We start from the raw sequence: 17,511 nt of genomic DNA, 5'->3' as shown, positions 1-17,511 counted from the left end.
ATTTTCTAATGATTATTTTTATTAACTATTCATTCATTTAATGAATTGATTTGTTGCTTAGGATTTTGTTTCCCTGAAACACATGTTTACAATTGTGCCAAATGTTATTTTTCTGAAATCCAGTGAGAGAAGAATGGTCATGTATTCCCCATGTGTGTTGGGCAATGCTTCTGCAGCTAGTACACACTATAAACATGGTGACTGATACTAGAGTAAGTAACTAGTTATTGCATTTAATGGGGTTCAAATCTCAGTGACTATTTTGCCCTAGATGTGAAAGCACTTAATTTTCTTTTAGTTCAGATTTCACAGTGGTTTGATACAACCAAGTAACTTCTAGGTCATTTCAGAGGGCAGTTAAAAGTCAAACACATTGTTGTAGGTCTGGAATCGCTTGTAGGAAAGACCAAGGATGACACAGTTCCTTCTTTTCGAGGATATTAGTGAATTACATGGGTTTTGTCCGACAATTGACAATGATTACTTGGTTGCCATTAGACCAGAATCCAGGTTTTCAACTAATACAAATTTCACCATCTGCCATGCTGGGATTAGTACGTTAGCCGGAAGCTCTGGATTAGCAATCAGTGACGGTAACATTATTGATGACATTGGATAATACCAAGAGTATGGGCCCTGATAACATTCTGCTAACAGTGCTAAAAAAAAATCATGCTCCAGCAACAAATGCACCACTAGCCAAGCTGTTCTGGTACATTTGTAATATTGGCATCTATCTGACAATGTGGAAAATTATTCAGGTGCATCATGTACTCAACAAGCAAGACAAACCTGGCCAATTTATGACTCATCAATCTACACATCAAAGTGATAGAATGGGTAAATTGACTGCGCTATTAAATAACACTTACTCTGAAATAACCTGTTCAGTGACTCTCAGTTTGGGTTGTCAGTGCCACTTAGCTCCTGACCTTATTATAGCCTTGGTCCAAATATGGACAAAACAGCTTAACTCAGGAGATGAGCTGAAAGTGACTGCCACTGAGTGCAAGGCAACATCTGAATAAGTATGGCATAAAGAGGCGCGAGAAAAACTGCAGTCAATGAGAACTGGGGGAAAAGATTCTCCACAAGTTGGAGTCATATCTGACAGAAAGGGAGATGATTGAGATTATAGAAGGTCAATCATCTCAGTCACAGGACATCACTACAAAGTTACTCATTGTGTTGTCCTAGGCCCAACTATCTTCACCCGTTTCACCATAAAGATCAGAATTGGGGTTGTTTGCTCATGATTGCACAATGTTCAGCAGCCTTTATGATGCCTCAGATACAGATTTTGATTAACTGGAAGGTGATAGTTTTGGGAAGTAGGTGGGGTTTTGTTTTGCTATGTGTCTGAAATATTTTTAATAGTGTTATATGCAGATTGCCTGGTTTGTTTCTTTTATCATTTTTTTGCAGAATAAATTTTTGTTTTATTCTTAAAACCAAATCAGCAGCCCAGCATATTTACATTTCACTAAAAGACCACCATACTAAATTAAAGAAAATAATAAATGTGGCTTATCAAACCGTATTTCATTCTGGAATCTGACTTGATCAGTGGTAACATCAGTCAGAATCATAACACTGTCACTGGTCAAAATCCTGGAACTTCCTGCCTGAGAGCACTGTGGGTACGGCTACAGCCCATGGGCTGCAGAGGTTCAAGAAGGGAACCTCGCCAACCATGCCAGATATAAAGACAAGGTATAAAGAGACAGGCAGAACAGTGATGTAGTGCAATCTAGTTAGAAACATCACTGGTTTTGCAATCTGGAGGCTGAGGATAAAGGTTTATAAATTGTAGCACAATAGCTGGTGAAAGTAAAGTTCAATTAATCAACACACTTAATTTATAATGAGACAGGTCTTATGGCACTGTAGAATGTATCCTTGTCTCTGAGCTAGAGACTCTGAATTCTAGTCTCTGCCCAGGACTTGCTGACGAAAGGAGTTCATTCACAACATAGCACAATTAGCTTGAGAATCAGCCTGCAAATCCTTTTAATGCATGCCAATGGCAGGTGGGAGGAGTGGGTCATAATCCAGGTCAGCCACTTGATGGAAAGAACATTGGTGCTCCTATCATCAATATACATAGCTCCAACTAAAACATGCATGTAAAAATGAACGTTGTCATAGCAACTTGCAGTGAACTGAAACATCACCACCACTGTCGATCACTAGTGCCAAATACATAACATTAAACTGATCATAATATTCATTATAAACGTAATGAACATTGATTGGCTAGGAGGCAGACATATGTAATGGTTATCTTCTCCAAGTAAATCTAGTATGAAGTAAAAAAACAATTGGCATCTGGTTTCCTAGTTCACCATCTGGCTTCAGAATAAATTAACCAAGAGCAGTCATTTAAATCTCATCCTTAGAATTCTGCTCTTTTCCTTATGCTTGGAATAAGGTTGTAATGAGGTCTGCAACCAAGCGTTTCTGTTACAATTCAAAAGGAGCCTTGGTAAGCAAGTTGATAGTGAGAAATAGATTCCACAATGTATTGTTGACTGCATGTTTCTTCAATTTGCTAGTGAATAGAATTAGTTTGAAGGCTGATAATTGGACTGCTTGGAATTGCTCTTTTTGTGGAGAAGGCACCCTGACAAAAAAATCCATTTTGTCAGGCAGATGTCAATTCCGTAGCAGTACTGGAATGGCTTTTACTGGAGGAAGAAATTGCTCTTCAGGAATGTTTACAGCCAGGATACAGGGCCTGAAGTCTTTGCCATCACCAACTTTTTCAGCTTTTTCTTGATCCTGCATGAATGAACCAGTTTGGCCAAGGGTGGGTGCTTCTAATGTAGGAAACCCAGAAGGAATCCAAGATGTATCATCCATTCAGCACTACATGTTGAGGATGGTTATAGATGATTTTTGTACTAGTGCTCTCCTCCACTCAGGAAAGACAATGTATAGATGCTTCTCTTTCCAGTATTCTAAAATTCTCCAAGACAGATGACCAGATGTGGCAGGACTGCAGAGCTTTGATCTGGTCAATTAACTGTGGATTCATTTAGCTTTGACAATAACATGCTTCTGCTGTTTGGCATACTTGTGGTCCAGTCACGTAGCTTCAGTCGATTGGCAATTCATCTCCAGGCACATTTGGTGTTGTCTCCATGTCTTTTTATAACTTGATTTAGTCCCTTGTTGGAGTGGTAGTCGTACCATGAGTAGATATGCCATGCCACAAGGTACAATTGTGCTGTTTTGGGTAAATTACCACAAGCTATCTTTAATTCTGCTACCAAGTAAGAAATCTCTCAGACAATCAAATACTGAAACAAATATTTAAACTTGATTGCATGAATCAACCAAAATAAGACCTCTCAAGTAAGCTGGTAAAGCATCAAAACCCAGTTTGGCTATTATCTGATTAATGGTGGAATTTAGCTATGATTCCATCCAACAGTGTGTGTCTCTGGGCTTAATCCTTCTGCAGTGTTGTTTTCCAGATTTCTGTCCAAGGAATCCTGGGGTTGAATTCTTTTACAATTTTCCGTTCCTTTAATCTTATGAGCGACATCATCGATGATCCTTTAGATTCTTTCATCCAAAATATTGCAAGACTACAGCTTGACTTCTTATCAGAAGTAGCTTCCTTTTTCCTGGGCACATTTGGAATTGACTGCCTGTTTGAAGACAAAGCTTCCCTGTAGTTAACTCCTTAACTCCTCCTGCAGGGCAATCAGTTGTTCTTGTGGCATAAAGCAGCCATTTATCAAGCAGTTGTTAAAAACAGTTTAGTTGATGTCCCCTCAGCACCTTTTCCCAGACATGGCTAAATGCTTTTAATTCCCATCTAGGTTTGTCCTTATCACATATTAGTTTATTTCAAAGAGTTATTTTTTTTTCAATCTATGAACAGTTATTTAAGTTCTGAAATTTAAACTCACGCAGGCAGAATAAAGTTCTGCTGCTGCTGATGGTCAAAAATGCCTCATTTACACATAGTTTTGAACTGATAAATCTGTTTTAAGTCTAGCCCAATTACTACAACGATAGCACTATGAAACAAAAGTGGATCCCGCTTGTGAAATTAGGTTTCATCTCGACAAGTAAGTGCAATGGTTACTCCCACCAGCACTGATGTTAATAGATTCATTTAGAACAGGTAGGATCATAGAAACGAGGTGAATTAGTTTTCCCCAGTTTTGGTTCTCTCATCACATACTTTGGGTCCATTCTGGCAGATATATCCTTCACTGACGTGGCTAGCTAGGTGATTAGTGGTGCTACTGAGCCGCACTTGGCAACGAACACTGAAGTTTTCAATCCAGAATATGATCTGTACCCTTGCAACTCTAAGTGCTTCAATTAAGTGGTGTTCAACAAAATGAAGTTCTGTGTCCTTTCCCACGTTTGACTGATGTCTTGAGAAGTTGAGAAATTTTCTGTCATGTGTCAAGGACTCTTAAGTACAGTTCTTCCTGTATCTGTCACTACGCTGCCATCTCTGGTGATTGAGGAGTCTGGGTCATTGACCATTAGTTATGAATCTGCAATACAACCAGACTAGCTTGTTGCTCAACATGTCTGTGGACACCAATCCCAATTATAACAAGTGACCAGACGTTAGTGAAGTAGATTCTGTAGGGTCAAATATGCGTGCATACTTTCTTGGGTTCATACTGGGCAACTTGTCATGTATCACTATTAGGTTACACTGCAGCACTATGGTTTTATTTTTATTAATTTGTGGGAAGTGGACGTTACTGGCTGGCCATCATTTCTTGCCCAATCCTAATTCAGTACAACTGAGTAGCTTACCAGGCAATTCCAGCAGTTGTGGAACCACGTAGATTGTGCAGGACAGGAGATTTTCTTTCCGGATGGGTTTTTAGTACATTCAATACTTTCATAGTCACCACAATTGATTTAGTTAATTAAGTGAATTTCAATTCTCATCTAGCATGGCAAGATTTGATTGTGTGTTTGGATCATTAGTAAAAGCTTCTGGATTACTAACTCAATAACAATCACTGTGCTACCATATTCGTTACAATGTTCAAGTCGTCAAGCAATATAGTTTTGGGCATATATTTAAATATCACACCTTTACAACACACAAATAAATATGGCTTTGGGTATGTTTTTGATCTGTCTGGAAACAGAAGCCAGGCTGGCTTCTGCATCATTGTTTCGAACCCTTAATGCTACAATAAGCACTCATTGCCTAATTTTGTAATTGTTAAAACAATTATAACACTAAATCTACAAAACCCACACAGTCTTCATTAAATTACTTTTGCACATTGGAGCTAAAAACATCATTGAAGTTGTGGCAAGGATTTGTGCTTTGGGTCTGGACTATTTTAACAAGGAATCCAGGACATGAAGGCAAGGCCAGCTGGAGGTGAAGAGAAAATTATAACTCTTGAATGATTTTCAATATTTAGTTACAGAAGAGGAAAATGTTATTGTGAAGCAATAACAGAGTGCTGCAAATTTAAAAGTTTGAGAGTAATAAATGCATGAATAGCATACCTGGTCAGATCCTGGCATGTTCCGATAAATGATGCCTTCATGGCAATCTTCATCTGCACAGGCAGGCAATAAATGTTCCTGCTGTCCATCCCCATCTGAGAAGGCAAATAAACTAACTTATTTCAAGTGTGTGAGAAGAAACTTTGAGTTAACAATTCTACAAATAGAGCATGTCAAGAAAAAGGTGTGTGTAGTTTCTGTGATTTCTCATAGGAAAGTCTTAATGTCAATCTTAAATTATACAACACCAGAACTAGGTTAAATAGAAATAGATAACATATACAGCTCACAAAGAATTTGTTTAGCCAGTTGTGACTGTCAGAGTTCTCCGACAGCAACTCTGGAAATTTCAACCCTCCACCTTTTCCCCTTAGTTGTGAAAAACGTCTCTTCAGAAAATTGTCAAATTATCTTTTGAAAATCACATTTGAACCTGCTTCCACCACCACACACTGTAGCAGTGCATTTCAGATCTTAATCACACTATCTCTGAACTGAGGTGTTTCTCTTCAATTCTCTATTTACTTCAAAACATAGACATCTTGTACAGTTCAGCTTTCATGACAGTACTGAATTCACCAAGTGTAAAACTTCATCAAGATAAACTTGCGGATTGAACCTAAAAATCTTCATTGGAGACAAGTGCAAAATATCTCTATCAGCATGACAATAATTTCAGACTGGAACAATTATAAATGTAATGCATCATTTCTGAAGATCTTCATTACTCTGGTCAATCAGTTTTTCAAAAAAGTAACGCTTTTCCTACATCACAACGAAGTTTCTTTGATGTTGACTTTTCAAACAGGCTTGCTTGCTTGTTCATTCAGGTCATGAGAGTTGACAACCTATTTTCTGGCTAAACATCATGGGCAAACAATCAGGTACACAGTTCTAGCGTCAAGTACGTTCCCAGAAAATTAGATTTGCTAATTAAATGAAAATAATGCCTTTGGGACAAGCATACAGCTGAACAGAAACTGACTAAGTGAGGCTAATAATTAGCATGAAGAAGATGTCACGCTTAAATGGCCTAAATAAGCAAGCACAGTAGCGGAAATCTCCCATGGCAGCAAAGAAACAACACATACATCCACCTAATGTTAAATCTATGCTCTTTATCTTTGCATCTAAGAGTACATGACAGTTCTTGGGGAATCTTTAGCATTGTAAAGACAGGGTAAATATATAACCACACATCTTCACTGCATCTTGATGCTCAGCAGCAGGGGGTGGAAAATGGTTCACTGGTTTAGTATATTCAATCAGAGATAGAGATTTTTCAGTACTAAGGGAATTAGGGGATATAGGGATAGTGCAGGAAGGTGGAGTTGACACCAAAAATCAATCATGAACTTACTGAATAGAAGGTCAGTACCTTCAGTCTAGATATTTCTAGCAATCAGCCACCACAGCTGAGGGAGCAGAAAATACTGTAGACCAAAATTAGTTGGCTACAGTTTAATGTGATTTCAAAGACAGATTCTTCTGAATATCTGATAAGAACAAAGGAAATAGGAGGAACAGTATGTAGCATGGGGGAGAGAATCACTAGAATTTATTAGGAGGTGTTTATAGCAGAGCTTGCAGAAAATCTGAATGCAGTCAGGTGGATGGTTTTGTGAAAGGGACATGCTTTACAAATTTGTGATAAGATTTCCTTGCTCCTATATTCTACACCTCCACCTAATGAAGGCAAGCATCCCATATGCCTTCTTTACACCCTGTCAACTGTGCTGACACCTTCCGGGATCACCAAGGTTCTTTAGCCTTCAGAGGAAGGGTCTGAGGAAGGGTCACCGGACCCGAAACGTTAATTCTGTTTTCTCCTCCACAGATGCTGCCAGACCTGCTGACTTTTCCAGCAACTTTGTTTTTGTTCCTTGGCCTTCAGTACTTCTTAAGGACCATTTATTGTGTATATCATTCCATTTTTAGACCTCCTAAAACATGTCACCTCACATTGATCAAAATTCAATTCAATCTGCCATTGGTCTGTGCAATTTAGCAGATGATCAATATCAGACTGTAACCCAATACCAATTTCCTCACTATCAGCAACATCACCAATTTTTGTGTCATCTGCAAATTCACTAACTATATTTCCTGCATTCACATCCAAGTCATTAATATGACTAACAAACAGCAAGAATCTCCACACCAATCCCTGTGGTAAACTACTGGTCAGAGGTTTCCAATTTCTTTTGTTAGAAAAATCAGTCTCTCAATATCCCTTGACATCTAGGGTTCCTTGGACTTGCTGCCCATGGCCTTCACTCTTCGAGAATGTGCTGCCCTGAACTTTCACTTTCTGCAGGCAAGCCTATCTGCAAGTAGCAGCTCCCAATCTATGTTTGCCAGATCGGGTCTCATGATATTGAAATTGGCCTTCCCAATTTAGGTACTTAAATTCTGCACTGTCTTTCTGCTTTCCATAATGACTGTGCAATTTCCATTTACCTCTTTTGCCTTTTTCAACTCCATTGTTTTCAGTTTCTTTGATTCTGTTTCATCAGTATTCAACCAAAATTCACTTTCAGAAGCTTTCATTAGCGATCTCCCAATTTGGATACTTTACTTCTGCACTATCTTTATCCCCTTCCATATGTACTTGGAAACAATGTCCATAATTCTTTTTCTCAAAATGCTCATGCACTGAAATTTCAATTACCTGAATGGCTTCATTCTTGAGGATTAGGTCTAAAACTGCCCCCATCCCTATACTGGCACAAAAAAACTCTCCTTGATGCACTTTAAAAATTCCACTTTGTCTAATCCTTTCACAATATGGTGATTCCCAATTAATGTTAGCAACATTGAAATCCCCTACAACTAGAATCCTATTTCTCTCACACCTTTCCATGATTTGCCTACATACCTGTTCCTGTATCTCCCTCTGACTGTTGGCATGCCTGTAATTTACAGGGGGTTCTCCTATAACGTGTGTTCTAGCAAAGTGAATTGGCTATAACACAATTGACGAATAGGGGAATGGTATTTGTAAAATGTGAACTTTATGTTGGCTATAATGCGATTCCAATGTCAACATCACATAATTGGTTTACAGGCCTTGTCCCGAACATGGGTGAAACTGTTCCTTTGCTGGCAAAGATTCTCATGTTTTCTGCGAGGGATGCTGTACAATTTTGCCGTGTTACCCACAAAATGCGAGGACAAAGTGGTAAGAATGATAACAAGAAGTTCCTCGTGATAAATTGTAGGTGATGTATGTAAAAGGCTATAAATGCTGAAAGAGAAGCTAGATGTTGTAAAGCATTTTGAAGACCTCTACAGCTGATCTGCAACAACTTGTTGCTGACGGGGAAGTGCAAGCTGGAGATGAAGAAGTAGTAGCCCTTCATGCAGCACCACAGGAGCTTTCCACTCCTGTTTTGTTTTCTATCCCGAGGGAAATTGCGAAGCAGTTACAACTATTAGAGGACAATGATTACAATGCAGAACACAGCAGGGTAGCAGCTTGTGAACACAGATTTCTTTGGTACTCTATAAACTGCTTCTTCAAGAACAAAGAAAAAAGGGCATAGCAGCAAAAACTCGATGCCTTTTTTGAGCCAACTCCCAAGAAACAGTTAAAAGACAATGGACAACAGCCATCCACTTCGGGATTAACTATTTTTTGCCCTAACTCTGCAAAAATAAAACTAAACCAAAGGCGATGATGATGATGCTGACAACCCTCAGCCCTTGCATTAACAGCAGAGCTACTCAGAACCTCCTCCCCATCAAGTCATCTTTAAATTTATCATCTGGAGAGGTGTCATGATATTTCACTGTCACATGTGAATTAGACATTTGTTCAAACTGTGCTATTCTTTGTGTTATGCTTTTGAGTGACTTTTGAATCATTTTGAATGATATTTTTTGTTGGTTTGCCCCAATCCCCCATTTCCTTTAGGCCCTGTTATTTCTATTGTGCGATTTTCTCTAAGGCGTCGTTTCACAGAAACACATCTATCACATATAGCAGGACCCCCTGTAATCCTAGAGAAGTTACCACACCCTTTTTATTTCTAAACTCCATCCAGATGGCACAGCCTTCTGGGACACATTCCCCCAGAGAACACGGAACAATATAGCACAGGAAGGCCTATCCACCCACCATATCTGTGCAAAACATGATGCCATTCTAAATTAATCCCATCTGCCTGCACCTGATCCATATCCTTTTATTCCCTGTCTGTACATGTGCCTAAGTGCTTCTTTAACAGTGCTACTGGCCTTGTTTCTGGCACCTCCCCAGCCAGCACATTCCAGGCACTAGCCACCTTGTGTAAGAAGTAACCTGCACTTCCCCTTTAAACTTATCCTCTCTCACCCTAAGCCTATGACCCCTAGTATTTGACGTTTCCACCCCTGACAAAGACTCTGACCATCCACCCTATGCATGACTTTCAATTTTACATACTATCAGGTCGCCCCTCAGCCTCTGATGCTCTAGCAAAAACAATCCGAGTTTGTCCAACTCTCCCTATAGTTGATATACTCCAAAACAGGCAATTTTATCGTAAACATTTTTTGCAACCTCTCCAAAACTCCACATCCTTTCTATAGAATGGTGACTAGAACAGCACATAATACTCCAAATGTAGTCTAACTAAAGTTTCATTCAGCTGCAACATGACTTGCCAGTGCCTTGACTGAAGGAGGAATGCATGCCTTCTTTACTGCCTTATTCACTTGTGTTACCACTTTCAGGGAACGATGGCCCTGCACCCAAAGACCCCTACATAAATCTGTGTGCCTAAGGCTCCTGCCATGTACTCTTATAAACTTGCTATAGTGATTATCTCCCTTATCAATTATGCAATTCCCTCACCTCTTCCCCCCAGTCTCCATCATGCCTGAAACTACACCCTGGAATGGGGTGTTGCCAGTCCTGCCCTTCTTTCACCCTTATCTTGGGTGATTACTACATTATCACGCTTCCATGTGCTGATTCATGCTCTAAGTTCATCTGCCTTACCAGCAAAGCTCCTTTCATTAAAATAGATACAATTTAATTTTCCAGATGCTCATGTGCCTTAGCATTCCCATGTCTTCACCTCGTGGACTTTCCTATCGGATTGGAACTTGTTCCATACTGTACATCTATTCTGTGCCCCATCTTCCTGACACATTAGCTTAAGACCTTCCCAAGAGCAAGAGCAAATCTCCCAGCAAGGATATTGGACCCATTCCGGCTCAGGTGCAACCCATCCAGATTGTATAGGTCCCACCTACCCTAGAAGCTGTCCCGATGATCTAAAAATCTAAAGCGCTCCCACCTACACCATCCCTTTGGCTAAACAGTCATCAGGCCGACGTTCCTATTTAGAAAGGCATGGCAGTGAAAGTAATCCAGGGACTATGACCATAGCAATCTCCCTCATTCATCTACTACCTAACTAAAAGCTCTCTTTCTCAAGACTTTTTAAAAAAAAATTCATGTCATTGGTCCAAACATGCACCACAACTACAGGCTGTTCACCCAGCCTTTTAAAATGCCCTACAGTGCTCTGAGACATCCCTTACCCTGGCACCAGAGAGGCAATATACCATCTGAGAGTCTCATTTGCTGCCATAGAACTGCCTATCAGCTCCCCTTACAATCAAGTCCTGATCACTAAAGCTCTCCCAGGCTTTTTCCTCCCCTGCAGCAAACATGGTGCCACAAACTTGGTTGTTGCTGCTTTCCCAGAGAAGACCCTCAACAATATCCAATACAGAATCTCTGTTTGAGGGGGAGATGGCTACAAGGGACTCCTACACTACCTGCCCATGCCTACTAGTTTTCCTGATGGTCATTCAACACTTTACCACCTGTGCAGCCCTTGTAATGTTTCCAACTAGCTAAACATGCTATTCACAAAGTCTTCAGTATCACGTATGCTCCATAGTGAGTTCACCCCATCTTTATCCATGTGGTCAATCAGGGGATGCAGCTGAGCACATTCCCTGCATATGCTGTCACCACGGGCAGTGTAAGTGTCTCCAATTCCCCACATCGTACAGAAGAAGCATTCCACAGTGTCTGCCATTGTAAACATTATCAATGACAAACAATAAACTGGGAACCCAACTTTATTCAACAAATCAGATTTCTCTCTCTCTATTTCTGACAAACTACAAACCACAAAAGTAAGGACTTTACACTGTCTCCCCATCCTGATACTACTACTCACTCAGTCCCTAAAGCTGGATCTTAAGCAGCCAACCCTTTTGCTACGTGTCACTTTTGAACACGGAATCACCTCAGGAACTCCACCTCTGGATTCAGCAAGGGTTCCACCCACTTGACCCCTGCTGCTGTTCCGACTGAGCTAGGTCTGGACCCTGCCTAATAGAGGCTTTTATCTGGAAGCACCGCTGCTGCCGCCAACTTAGACTTAAGCAATCAGGATTGAAAAAGACCATCAGGTGGGAGTATAATATAGGCATGGGAAAAATGAACTTGTTTACCTTGGAAGAAGGAATATAAAAGCTGTTATTTTATTTACATAGAGGCATTGCAAAACCTGTAGTATAGGGGATCCAGGTGTCCTGCTGCTTGAATGACAGAAGGTCAGTATGCTGGCACAACAAGCAATTTGGAAGACAAATGGAATCCTGAAGAGGGGTAGTAGGAACTGCAGATGCTGTAGAATCCGAGAGAACAAGGTATAGAGCTGGATGAACACAGCAGACCAAGCAGCATCAGAGGATCACAAAAGCTGACGTTTCGGGCCTAGATGATGACATCTCATTATCTGGAATCCTGAAGAGACTTGATGCAAAGAGGAATTTTCCACTTGTCAAAGACATGAGAACTAGTTTGAGAGAAGATGAAGAGAATTTTTTTCCCCTCAGTGGGTGATTAGTCTGTGGAACTCCTGCCTGAGGAAGCAGTTGAGGCTGGATCACTGAATTCACTTGAACCGAGGTAACACTTGGATGTGATTAAACAGATCCTCAGGCCTTTGGCTACAATGGGAGAGCTCTCCAATACTGCCCTCATCACTACTCTGACTTTTCACTTCTACCTCTGCTATTTTAAGTCGACTTTGAGTTTTCAGTTCCAAACTGTGAAGTTCAGAAAACTCTCTTTCTCCCATTGTTCTGCGAGGGCCTTGCTCTTTTCTTTTTACCAGCCACCATCAGTTCTGAGGAAGGGTCACTGGACCTGAAACGTTAACTCTTTTTTTCCTCCTCCACAGGTGCTGCCAGACTGCTGAGCTTTTCCAGCAACTCTGTTTTTATTCCTTTTTTCTTTTCTTTTTCCTCTTTTTTAATTGTAAATCAAACTATTTCATTTCCTTTTCTCTTTCTCTCTGTCCTGCCAGGGCTATTTTTACCTCTTCTTTTTCAATTATCATTGCCTTCAATTCAAGCTGCTTCATTTGCAAATGGATTTTAAAAATTTTAAAATCAAAAAGATTCCAATGGCATTCCTAGCAATTGTAAGTGCTGTGTGATTGCTACAATTATCTTCCCTTTCCTCACAGACACAGGGAACCCCAACTCCAGCTTGTTTGCCAACAGTGAAATCTTTGCCTTCCTCACTTTCTGTAAAACTTTCAGTGTGACCTCTTCCACCCCAAGGAAACTTTTAGTGACTGAATGAGCCATTATTACATAAGACACACAGAGATAGTAGGGACTGCCGATGTTGGAGTCTGAAATAACAAGGTATAGAGCTGGATGAACACAGCAGGCCAAGCAGCATCTTAGGAGCAGAAAAACCGATGTTTCGGGTCTGGACCGTTCTTCAGGCATACCCTGTTTAAACAACCCGAAATAAAAAAAACACCAATACCAACCACTCACTGCCTTTGAGTCCCAACAATCCTAAACGCAACCTAGATTGAGACTTTGATCCTGGCAAAAGCCTACAATTTGTTATACACGAAATCAAAATTTATTAAGAAAGCCTAGACCCTAACAGTTTCTTATTTTAAATGAAAGTGCCAGGTGTTGTGCTCCAGATGCAACTTGATTGGTCAAACTACCAGATTTGAAACAAAAACACACTTTATTTATACATTATAATTAAGATACAACAAAAGGACGATGAAATTGGAATGACTTAACTCTATTGGAAAATTTAACAGAATAATATATCATTTAATTACCAAACAGTAACTGTTCCAATATAGTAACACGCCATAAAACACGATTTCGGCAAAGACAAGTTCAGAAAAATAGATTGTTTCACAGGCAATTGTCCAGTCCAGGAGAAACATCAAGAGAAAACTCAAAGTGAGAGAAGTGTGAAGAAATGTACTACAATTTCCAAAACCAGCTTCAAGACCCCAGCAGCAACTGCTACTGAGAAACTAAAGCTAAAAATCCTGGCGCTGGAATTGCCTGACCCCACCCATTCAGACTGCTTCTACTGTTCCAACTAAAAAAAAGGCCTTACAAGCTGTTTATTGGACAACTGTCAGCACTATTGCCTCATAGCACCAGGGAGCTGGATTCGATTCTACCGTTGGGCAACTGTCTGTGTGGTGTTTGCACATTCTCCCTGTGTCTGTATGGGTTTCCTCCAGATGCTCTGGTTTCCTCCCACAGTTCAAAGACATGCAGGGTAGGCGGATTGGCCATGCTAAATTGCCTGTAGTGTCCTGGGATGTTTAGGTTAGGTGGGTTAGACATGGGAATTTGCAGGGGCAGGGGATAGAGTTAGGGTAGGATGCTCTTTAGAGGGTGATGTGGCCTTGTTGGGCCAAATGGCCTGTTTCCACACAGTAGGGATTCTATAATTCAATAAAATAGATAGGTTTTAAGACAGAAGTGCTAAGCTTTCTTCCAAAAAATACTCAGGATAAATATTCTTCTTAAAATCATAGTATCGTCACACTCATTCAACATTCCTTTCAATCAATTTATAGTCAGTCTGTCGTATAAATAATAATCTGCCTATTTTTATTATCAAAGTTGGTAACCTCACATTTATCCATTTTACATTGAATCCATCACGTATTTTCCCATCCACACAGCCTGTCCAAATCTTAATGCAACATTTCTCCGTCCTCCTCACATGTAAGCTTACCCTCCTATTGAACTTTACGCCATCTGCAAATTTTGAGATATTACATTTAGTTCCCTCACATAAATTGTTAACATATATTGTGAAAAGCTGGGGTCCTAGTACAGATTCCTGTGGCATTCCACTCGTCACTACTTGCCATTTAGAAAATACCCACCTATTTAGTCCGACTGTTTCTTGTCTGCAAACTAATTTTCTCTCCATTATAAATCACTACCCCCAATCTCGTGTTTTAATGTTTAAGTACCCAATCTAATATTTTAGATTAAAATGGGCAATTGTATGATTTAAATTGCTCCAACGGGAACTAATATTCAAATAGTTCTCTCACCTGGATATTATTTTTCCAGTTGCTTTGAAAATATAACTTCCTTGTACCAATCATTTCTGAATAGACTACATTTTATTTTAAAATAAATTGCTTTGCTGGCAACCATGCTTTCCATCTAATGAAATATGAACATCAGATCCCTATGTACTATCTAGGAGTAAAAGCTCCAATGTGAATTTCATGGGTGACTGAAAATTATATTTTTAATTTCCTCATTACAGGTCATCCATTCATGGTAAAAAATAAAGCCAGTGAACAGTATGGTTTAGGTTCAGACTGTTGCCTTCTTTGTCAACTTTTTCAATAACCTGAAATTGTGCTTAACTTTCCAGATGATGCATTTTGAATTCCAAGTCGGTTGATGGATAATTCAATTATATCTATGAAGGTTTATAATAGAGGTGATAATGGAATTGAGAGTATACATGTATGTGATCCAACATAATAATTAGTATAATTCTTGGTCTGGGCTACCAGCTAAGGAAAATACAAAAGGAGCTGACGACAGACAAGGCATCATCCACCAGAATATAAAATCACTTTAAAACAGTCATTAGAATTTGGAAATGCTGGATAGGTGATGAGGAGGCTCAAAGGCATTAGGAACAATAAGTGGCAAAATGCGGCTTAAATGGGCAAGTCTAAGATGCCAAAATAGTTGGATAAATCAATGTATATGGTGTAGTTCATTAAAATAAAGATTAATTTTACTGACTGTAAAACCAAAATAAACAGGCAAATGTCTTGTGTAATCTAGCAAAGCATTTTAGATCCAATAGTTGTTTGAAAAAGTGCAGTTCATTTTAAATACTCGCTGGGTTATAATCATAGATCAGACATCCAAATAAATCATGGTCTCATTAGGGGCAGTAAAAGGGTAAGATACTAGGTACTTGGTAAAAGCCACAAGATTCCATTGTTTTGAACAAACAAAATTAAATGTAACTACATAAAGTTAGCACAGCAATACAATCCACATATATCCTGAAGAGTGGGTAAGGATCCTGTTACAGGCAGTCAGCATCGCTGAGGAGTGGGTAAGGTCAGAAGCTCACAAGGAAGCAGGCAGATTGTCTGCTTCAATCCCACTCAGCACTGTATTAACCTACTAACAGCTCACAGGCTTCTCCTAAACATGCACAGCTCTCAGAGCTTTTCCGAGCCTTATCATGAGCATGTTAATAACCAGGATTTCTGAGGCCTAAGTGTGCTGAACCTACTACAGCAGCGGTTAGCACTGCTGCCTCACAGTGCCAGAGACCCGGGTTCAATTCCAGCCTTGGGTAACTGTGTGGAGTTTGCATGGGTTTCTTCTGGGTGCTCTAGTTTCCTCCGACAGTCCAGAGATGCGCAAGGTAGGTGGACCAGCTATGGGAAACGCAGGCTTACAGGGATGAAGATGAGTCTGGGTTGGATGCTCTTCGGAGAGTCAGTGTGGACTTGTCAACCACATGTCCTGTTTCCACACTTTACGGATTCTACAGATGGAGAATCCTCTTTCTGCTCTTCAGTTCTTGGGTAACTTGCATCCTGAAAATGGTAATCATCTGCTTCCACTGCCTGTAGTTAACTGACATAATTTCTTGAACTGCTGTTTACTGATGCTCCAACTACTGTCCTGCTAAAAATCTTTTAAAAAGCCCCACCTTTAATGCCATGCAGGATTGTATGCAGCAATCCTTGTAATATTAATGTTACACTTTTTCAGCTAACTTACTCTTCATTGCCACCAGCCCAGAGCACACACAGCACAAACGTATATAAAGTGGATTTCATCACAGCTGTTCAAATAAAAATCTGAAAACTATGTTGGTTCTCATTGGTGATGTAAACTTGCTGCCATGTTTCTGCATTAGGCTTCAAAAATCTTGTTTTAAATGGCTACATTTGTAAGCACAGGAAAAGGATCAACAAATCTTACCAAAATCAGCAAAAACCGATTGCCCAATTTTCTTGGTATTAGGAGGCTTTGAGATGTCATATGAGGCAGGAGCTTTTGAGAAATTTCCATCCTGTTGGAAATAAGTTTATGAACAAATGATTATAAAGAAACATTCTCTAAAAGGACAGATTTGTATCCTTGTAGCAGCAATCTCTTCACTGTCAAGTGTGCTACTATATCATTGGTTAAATATAAAACATCTTTCTTTCATACATCAGCAAATGACAGACTGCTTGTAATTTTGCATAATTGTCTAATGCATATAATTTTAAAACATATTGCAGTACCAGGTACACTTTTTACTCTGATCCACTTGGGTTCCTTAGCAGCAATTGCACGCGTTGCATTGGATTGACCATTGAACACAGTATCGAGAAAACTGCCATCTTTTGAATAACATATTCAATGAAGGTTAAATCTTGCTATTTAGGTGGATGAAAAGGCTCCCAAAAAAATGATCAAAGAAGAACAGAGAACTCTCTGGGAGTCCTGGACAACATCCTTCCCTGCAATTAATACCACATGATACAGAGAGATTATCTGGTCACCATTATTTGCTGCTTCTCGGCCCTTAAGTAGCACAAATTGGCTGTCCTAATTTCCTACATCACAACAGTGGCTACTCTTAAAAGGAAAAGTCATTAGTTGCAAAGTACATGCCAGACCATGAATGTGTGATTATCCGTCATCAAAACTGAA

The 17,511-nt window shown here is 39.8% G+C and overlaps 1 protein-coding gene across 2 annotated transcripts in view; it reads right to left on the bottom strand.

Moving 5' to 3' along the window:
- The window catches only part of itfg1 (integrin alpha FG-GAP repeat containing 1), a 257,780-nt gene that overhangs the window by 139,067 nt on the left and 101,202 nt on the right, over positions 1-17,511 (bottom strand). For both annotated transcript variants that reach the window (XM_059651685.1, XM_059651684.1), the window contains exons 7-8: positions 16,792-16,882; positions 5,512-5,606 (exon numbers count right to left, since the gene is read on the bottom strand). In XM_059651685.1, the coding sequence (XP_059507668.1) occupies positions 5,512-5,606; positions 16,792-16,882 (186 nt within the window). The remainder of the gene's footprint in view (positions 1-5,511; positions 5,607-16,791; positions 16,883-17,511) is intronic.

Source organism: Stegostoma tigrinum, chromosome 16 (genome assembly GCF_030684315.1).
Source record: "Stegostoma tigrinum isolate sSteTig4 chromosome 16, sSteTig4.hap1, whole genome shotgun sequence".
Classification (NCBI taxonomy): domain Eukaryota; kingdom Metazoa; phylum Chordata; class Chondrichthyes; order Orectolobiformes; family Stegostomatidae; genus Stegostoma; species Stegostoma tigrinum.
The sequence above is the reverse complement of the archived record's forward strand: the minus strand, read 5'-3'. Positions and strand labels throughout refer to the sequence as shown.